The sequence below is a fragment of the Physeter macrocephalus genome, chromosome 4, assembly GCF_002837175.3.
Source record: "Physeter macrocephalus isolate SW-GA chromosome 4, ASM283717v5, whole genome shotgun sequence".
Classification (NCBI taxonomy): Eukaryota; Metazoa; Chordata; class Mammalia; order Artiodactyla; family Physeteridae; genus Physeter; species Physeter macrocephalus.
The window spans coordinates 4,806,287-4,814,903 of NC_041217.1; the positions used below are offsets into that span (position 1 = coordinate 4,806,287).

The window sequence follows — 8,617 nt, forward strand, 5'->3', positions numbered from 1 at the left end:
GGGAGGGGCCACAACAGTGAGAGGCCCGCGTACCACAAAAAAAAAAAAAAAAAAAAAAAAACTCTCCAACAACTTCCCATCTCACGTAGAGGAAGAGCCAAAGTCATTACCGTGACCTGAAGGTCTCAATAATCTGACCCTATTATGTCTCCTCCTTGTTCACTCCACTCCAGTCACATAGATCTCATTGCTGCTTCTCCAACATTCCAAGGACTCTGCCTCAGGGCCTTTGCATCTGCTGTTCCTCTTCCAGGGGTGCTATTCCACAAGGCATTTGCCCGACTCCCTTCCTCACCTCCCTAGAACTTTATTCTCCTGTCAGCTTCTCAGCGAGGCCTTCCCTGGTCATTCTACCTAAAGTTTAATCCCTAATTCCCTCTTTTTTTGTTTTACATTTTTCCACTGAGTTTATCACCACCTACCCTACTACATGTTTTTACCTACCTATTACTTATTTTATACATGTCTATCTCTTCCTTCTTGAATGTAAGGGGACTTTTTCATCACTTTTCTTATTATATTTACAGAAACAAAACATTGCAGGGACTCAATATATACATATGTGCTTGTTCACTAAATTAATGACTGAATGAATTCAACAAATATTTATTTTTACCCATATCATTTATCTGGAACTGTTTCCAGTAATAAATAGTATATATACATATGTATACACTGTATATATAAAATAAATATATAAGTATGTAAAATAAAATATATAAAATAAAATATAACTATATTAAAATATACATATAACTACTTTGTGTTGACTCTTCCCTCGTCTCATAAGGTGTGTGAAATAAGAATCAAGGCCGCCACGTGAGAATCCACGTAACCGTCTGCATCGGTGGTTCTCAAAGTGTGGCCCCCAAACTAGCAGCATTGGCACCGCCTGGGAACTTGCTAGAAATGCAGTTCTCGGACCCCACCTCAGATCTATTGAATCGGAAACTGTACTTTAATAGTGAGTCTGTTGCATGCTAAAGTTTGAGAACCACTGGTAGAGATTACAAATTCATTAAGCTGGAAATGGCAACTGAACTTTTAATGCATTCTCATTTTCGTAGTCGGGATTTCAAGTTTTTTATTGGTAAAATAAGTGTGGAAATATTCCGGTTTTGATAAATGTCAGCGAGTCTTCTTCCTAGGGATGGTACACCTACTCTTCCCTTACAGGCCTATACCCCTCTTCCAGGCCTGGTCCTAATGTCTTACACCTGGTCTTGCAATGGCTTTCTAACTAGTCTCCATGTGCTAACTGGTCTCCGTATACTAAGACATTTTCTTGAATATAAAGTGAATTTCTTCATACATTTTTGTTTCTGAAATAGAGATGGATCTTACAGTCGATAAGTACATTTAATATTGTGTGTTTTCTTATTTCCCAAAAGATTATTTTTATACCAAAGATCTGTTTTACAGTTGAGGAACTAAGATATTTTCCTATACTGTTTTGCTTCACCGTGCATCCAACTGGCCTTCCCCCGGCCCTCCTGTAAGCTCTATTTTTCTCATGCTGCAGGCATTTTAACGTGAAAAATGTTCATTAGTCAATCGGGCTAATTCTAACGAAGACTTCAATGACAGAATGATCCATTGCAAGCCCTCGAACTAAAAGCAGTCACATGCTCAAAGCTAATATTCTTTTCATTAAAAAAAGGTTGGCCGCTGTTCGCTTTCAGCTGAAACGGACTTTTTGCTAACGCAGCGCAGATTCCCGCCGGCACCTTGAGCGCCTCGGCTCTCGGAGCCGGCCCGCTGCTGTAGCTCGTGAATCCCCCGGCAGGAGGGCGCAGAGCCGGAGGAGCCCCGCAGGGTGAACCCTCTCTCCAAGTGCTACCACTCTTTCCTCTCCTGCCTCCCTGTCTTTGAAAATTTATTGCGTTTTCTGGCTGTGCTGCTCAGCAGAACGCGGGCTTCTTCCTGTAAGCCGGGTTCTTTACGATCACTCTAAATCTGGACATGGCCCGCGACAGCTAGGGCCTGCGATATAGTTTCCGGGATGCGTCAGGAGGGCCGGGGCGAGCCGGAGCCTCCGCGAACCGGTGCTGAGGGCCGAGGGCTTTCTTCTGTCCTTCTGAGCTCCAGCTTTTCCCCTGATTCTACAGACCTTCTTTGGGTTTCTCATTAATTGGCCTAAGCTGCCATGAACACTGGCAACCACTGGACAGCGCCAAAAAAACAAGCTTCCTTGAGGGTCTAAAGGTTGGGGCTGTGCAAGAAAATTTTCCAATTAGGTTCACATAAACTTAATTTCTGGCTCCCAGCCTGGCTGTGCATTAGAACCACCAGCTAAATGCGGTTCTCGGGAGGCGGAAACGAGCACCTCTGGCCCAGAGCTCCGTGGGGAGTTGCTCCTGTGCAGTCAGGCCTGAGAACCACCGAGGAGATCCCAGACGCGCGGGCTGCCTCACTGTGGGAGGAGACTGGTGACCAAGCCTAAACCACACCTTTCTCTCTGAACAAGCCTACCCAGCTAATAAGAGACCTGGTTCTCACTGCCTTCTGAGTCGTTCACTGAAATGCTGTTTGCAGGTAAGTTGTATGTATGTCCCTTGAAAAGCTGAAATAAAACAATGTAGCTGATTTCTTGGAAAACAAAAGGAGAACAGATTTAAATAGGGAACAACACTTTTATATAGGGGTTTGGGCAAGGGAAGTGTCCTCATTGTGGACTTCGCGTGTTTTAGTGAGGAAAAGGCATTGCTTCTTATTAGGCCCAGCAGGGCTATGATGCAGCCACAGGATACATTAATTTATTGCACAGTGAAATGCCTTATGATGGAGTTTTACTACATTTCACATTTGGGACACACCTTTGACATCTTTTGTGCCTAAATTTAAACCACTTAGAAGATTCATTAAAATCCAATTAAATTAAAATGTAAACGTAAAAACACGTAGACTGTAAAACATAATTTTTCAAGCTGTGTTTCTTCAATTATAAGACTGTTTCAGAAAACTGTGGTTAAAATGGCTGAAACATTTGATCTCACATCTATTCCTTTTAGTCACCATTCAGGATATTGTATTAGGAGCAGGAAACCGAAGAGATTATCTTAATAAACTATAGTGGTTTTTAAATGTGACCCTTTATAAACAGAAGCAATCCCAAACCAGCCCTACAAAAATTTACTTCTCATTTTTATTCAAAAATTAATAAAATTGACTTTGGTGGTGAGCACACTGTAGTGTATACAAAAGTAGAAATATAATGCTGTTTGTGTGAAACATATAATGTTACAAATCAACGGCACCTCAATAAAAAAAAATTTAAAAACTTAATAATTGAAATCAATTGCTATAACTCAATTAAAAGAATGGATATGATAGTATGGCATGTGAACAAGGGGTTTTTTCATGTAGAAGTACTGTTTTATAAGCTCCTTTAGTATGCCCCATAACTTTTAGCATAGTATTGGTAATTCAAAGGCACTCAACAAAATAATTTTCCACTTGACACAAGCATTCTACCATCATAAAGTATGCATAAAGTAAAAGAGAAAGTAAAATCTAGTTTAATATCTATTTATTATACATCAGTTTCATTACTAGGAAGGGTGCCCAGAAAGATAAGGAAGAATTAATTAGAAAAATTCACTAACAGTTTATTAAGCCACCATTATTCACTGTGCTGAGTACTAATCTTTTTAATTCACTAACTTAATATAATAAATACCCCCAAAGTACTGATGAATTAAAGAACAAATATAAGAAATGACTTCTTTCAAAACTAACACTTTAGTGGGAGGAGACAAAAACACAGATATCTGAAGAAGAGGACAGAATACAGGAAGTTCTTTAATAGAGGTGCAAACTACTATGGAAGTAATAAATAATCATAATTACTACATAGCTACTAGTAAGTCAGAAATACTTCTTGAGCTGGGTGGTGAACTGAGGATTGAAAGTAAAGAGGAACTTCACAGCGTAGATATTGTGAATCGAGGAAGGGCCTTCCAGAAGGATGGAAGCCACTAGAATAAAGAGTGAAGATGCCCTGAGGAAATAAGAATGCTTTGGTGGAATGGTGGGTGGAGATATGACCAATAAGTAAGGGAGAAATTATGGAGGGTTTTTAGTGAGACATTAAAATTGGTCTCTATGTAGTGGGGAGCTCTCAAGGCCCTTCAGAAGGGAACAGCACAGCCAGGTCTATTTTAGAAGGGTTATTTTGGAGGCATTGTTCGGAACCAGTTGGGGAAGATAAGAGTCTGGAGAAGGTACTGTGCTTCACACAAGAGATCTGACGGCATGAGGCCACGCACTGGTAACAGAGTGGATGAGCTCAATTTGGGAGACCTCCTGGATGTCCAAACAACAGAATCTGAAGACTAGCTGTAGGTGAAGGTCGAGGGAGAGGGAGCAAATTGTATATCAGAGCCACTAGGGATATGTCTACTTTGTAAAATAGACATTTCTAGAATCTGTAATATTAGCAAAATGATCCTGGGGGGTTCTGGTACAAATTTTGAAGGGGAATATTTTTAAAATAATGATATTGCTTAGCATACTTGGAAAAAGAATGACAAGACCAAGAAGTAAGTGTCAAAGGGTTGGGAAAAGGCAAGTTGAAAGCCAAATACCCCAGGAGGCTACAAAAGTGGCACGAACTAGGGGAAAAAGAGGTATAACAGGAGAACGATGTCACAGAGCTAGTAGTCAGGAAGCCCGGGAAAGGGGTGAGCAGAAGTTAGAACGAACGTGAGAAAGCAAAGACCCCTTACAGTAGATGGAAAATCCACAGAGTAAAACGGTGTAAGGAAGATGGCTGGCATGAAAAACGGACCTAAATGGGCAGCTGACTCAGGAGAATGGCGGGAGCGGGGAGGAATGGAGACTGAACGTGAGGCTAAAGAACAGCACGTAGCCTTGTAATGAATGAGCCGCTTGTTACTCTATTATTAAATCAACATCAGCAGAAACTTTGTGAATAGGTATAAGGGACTACTACTTGCTATTTCCAAGAGAGTCAACAAGAAGTGACTTCTTTATGAGTAAACTCAGGACTTCGCTCATCCACCATGCTCCGTCAGCCTTGCTATCCTTGGTGTGTTTATCACACTTCGACGCTAGAAACCCATCTACCCATATCCATCCTGTGGCCTGCCCCCGCCAGGCGGCGGTGGCCGGAGAGGACACATGTTAGGCTAGCTAGGACGAAGGACATCTGCTCTACCGGGGAGCCTGTACTGCCCTGAGCCGGAAGGCTAGGTCCTGCAGAGCCCACTAATTCTAGGCTAAATCTATGTTTTTTTTTTTTTTTTTTGGCGGTACCCGGGCCTCTCACTGCCGTGGCCTCTCCCGTTGCGGAGCACAGGCTCCGGACGCGCAGGCTCAGCGGCCGTGGCTCACGGGCCCAGCCGCTCCGCGGCATGTGGGATCTTCCCGGACCGGGGCACGAACCCGCGTCCCCTGCATCGGCAGGCGGACTCTCAACCACTGCGCCACCAGGGAAGCCCTAAATCTATGTTTTAAACAACGTAGGACTCCATTTAAAACGACGACAGTGACAGTACACAAATGCTTAAGCTCAGTGGATTTTTAGTAGTTTAGGAAGCTTTCTATCTGTTGATGAGTTCCTGTCAAGGTCATTTTCATAAGCAGTTGGATGGGACAAAATAGGTCACTTCTGCTTCTGTCACATTAAAGAGAATGCTAATTACCTCATCTGGGATTCGAGTGGAATCACACTTACCCGAGTAATCGTGGGGACAGATGCAAGTGTACCGTCCTATCTCGTTGCGGCACGTGGCCTCATTCTTGCAGGGGTCTGACACACACTCGTCCACTTCCACGTCGCAGTGCCTGCCTTGATAGCCTGGGACACAGAAGCAGGAGTAGCCATCGAGTCCGTCCTGGCACACAGCACCGTTGTGGCAGGGGCTGGACGCACACTCATCACGGTCCAGCTCACAGAATCTTCCGGCATATCCATCGGGGCAGATGCACACAGGGTGCACAGGATCCTGATGGCAAAAGCCTCCGTGCTGGCAGGAGTTGGTGCCACAGGGAGCAATGGCCGTGTCACAGGTGGTCCCACTGTACCCAGGAGGACATCTGCACAGAAACCTCCTCTCTCCCGGGACGCTCACACAAGTGGCATTTCCTGGACAGGGACTGGAGAAGCAAGGGTCTTTCTCACGGTCACAGTCTTTGTCCAAATTAATGGCTGTGCCTGAACAATGGCAACTGCCGTCTTTTGAAAAATCCTTGCATGTAGAATTGTTTTGGCAAGAATTTGAGAGGCACTTGGAGTCATTTTTATTGCAAAAGGAATCTACAAGGAAATAAGAAAAATATCAGGATGAAGCTTACAAATAAATGGTGGACAATAAATTAAACAAGTTCCTTCTTTCTGCTCTTCATGCATCTCAAAGAAGCTCAATGAAATACAAAATTGACTGCATTCTGGTAATGAATTTGTCAAATGATGTCTATAATGACTTTTGTCATTAATGATGATTTGTCATTTTTTTTCCATATAGCTGCTAATAAGAAACAAAAATGGCTGGTTTCAGATTCTTTGCTTCTCCTGCATTTTCCTTTCTCACGTATAACTGCTGTTGAGCAATGGGGTGAATTGTTAAATTGTCCCATGAATCCCGAATTTTGAAATTCACATTCTCTCATGGAGAATTTTGGGGGTTATACTGGGAGATGAGATATAAAATTGTCTCTGAATATACGAACTGAAACTAACATTTGAATGAACACTATACTTTGGCTTATGACTGTTTATCACAATCACCATTTATGCTTTAAAAAGAAAAGCATAGAAAAGTGAAAATATAAAAATAAAAGAAAATACCAACTATTTGTGGAAGGTCTACTCTCTGTACCAAGCATGTCAGGTGTTTCACAGATATTATTTATAATCCTCACAGCAACACAATACTGTGTACATCTTACAGATGACAGATTAAGTCCCACCGCAAGGAGGCAGATGTTGTAAAGTTTATGGAATTCCAATTTTCTGAAAGCTTCTCTGTTCTAGGGATACATTTAAAAAATTCTAATTGGAAAGATAACCTGCAAGAAAGCAAAAATTCTATGACTCTTTTCAAAATTCATTGGCTATCTGCATGTGTACAAAGCTTCCCTGAATCTACACACATTACGATCACAGAGAATCTTTATGATTTGGCAACTCAATTGCATCAGCTCACAAAACACTGTCTTTTGCATGCGGATTTATCTAAGACATCATTCTCTAATTTTTACTTCCTGTCTCACAATATTACTCACTAGTATAATAGTGGGTAAGAGTACAGGCTTCTAATTTTAAAAATTACAAAATGAATAGTTTGCTCTTATGAGACATAAATCAACTACTGTCAGAAGAAAATAGCATGTAAACTTTGGTAAATATGTATAATGATAAATCTCTTCCTGCAGAAAGTTTTTTTTTTTAACATCTTTATTGGAGTATAATTGCTTTACAATTTTGTGTTAGATTCTGCCGTATAACAAAGTGAATCAGCTATACGTACACATATATCCCCATATCCCCTCCCTCTTGCGTCTCCCTCCCACCCTCCCTATCCCACCCCTCTAGGTGGTCACAAAGCCTCAAGTCCATGCTCTAGTAGGTCTGTGTTTTATTCCTGTCCTACCACTAATCTCTTCATGACATTTTTTTTTCTTAGATTCCATATATATGTGTTAGCATACGGTATTTGTTTTTCTCCTTCTGACTTACTTCACTCTGTGTGACAGACTCCAGGTCTATCCACCTCATTACAAATAACTCAGTTTCATTTCTTTTTATGGCTGAGTAATATTCCATTGTATATATGTGCCACATCTTCTTAATCCATTCATCTGTCAATGGACACGTAGGTTGCTTCCATGTCCTGGCTATTGTAAATAGTGCTGCAATGAACATTGTGGTACATGACTCTTTTTGAATTATGGTTTTCTCAGGGTATATGCCCAGTAGTGGGATTGCTGGGTCGTATGGTAGTTCTATTTTTAGTTTTTTTGTTTGTTGTATTTTGTTGTTTTTTATTTTATTTTCTGGTGATGACATGATATAATCCATGCAAAATGTTTGACTTTATACCTATCTCATAGCAAGGATTTTACAATTATTAGTTTTTATAATTGGTAATATTATTGTTAATTCTTCGTTAATCATTCTCTAATCTTGCATTTCATTAAACAACACTCTCCAAAGGCAGAGAGCCAGTTGCTCGATCCCCTGCATGCAGTGCACGGGGCTGGTGCTATCTGTACTGTAAGCCACCATGACTTTGCCCACGGGTAGGAGCATTGCTGTCTTTCTTTTTTATTTTTTAACACCTTTATTGGAGTATAATTGCTTTACAATGTTCTGTTAGATTCTGCTGTATAACAAAGTGAATCAGCTATACGTACACATATATCCCCATATCCCCTCCCTCTTGCGTCTCCCTCCCACCCTCCCTATCCCACCCCTCTAGGTGGTTACAAAGCACACAGCTGATCTCCCTGTTCTATGCAGCTGCTTCCCACTAGCTATCTGTTTTACATTTGGTAGTGTATATATGTCCATGCCACTCTCTCACTTCGTCCCAGCTTACCCTTCCCCCTCCCTGTGTCCTCAAGTCCATTCTCTAGTAGGTCTGTGTCTTTA

General features: G+C 41.5%; 1 protein-coding gene across 1 annotated transcript in view; it reads right to left on the minus strand.

Moving 5' to 3' along the window:
* The window catches only part of CRB1 (crumbs cell polarity complex component 1), a 281,561-nt gene that overhangs the window by 144,890 nt on the left and 128,054 nt on the right, over window positions 1-8,617 (minus strand). Inside the window, exon 3 of the mRNA XM_024130639.3 lies at window positions 5,699-6,280. Within this exon, the coding sequence (XP_023986407.1) occupies window positions 5,699-6,280 (582 nt within the window). The remainder of the gene's footprint in view (window positions 1-5,698; window positions 6,281-8,617) is intronic.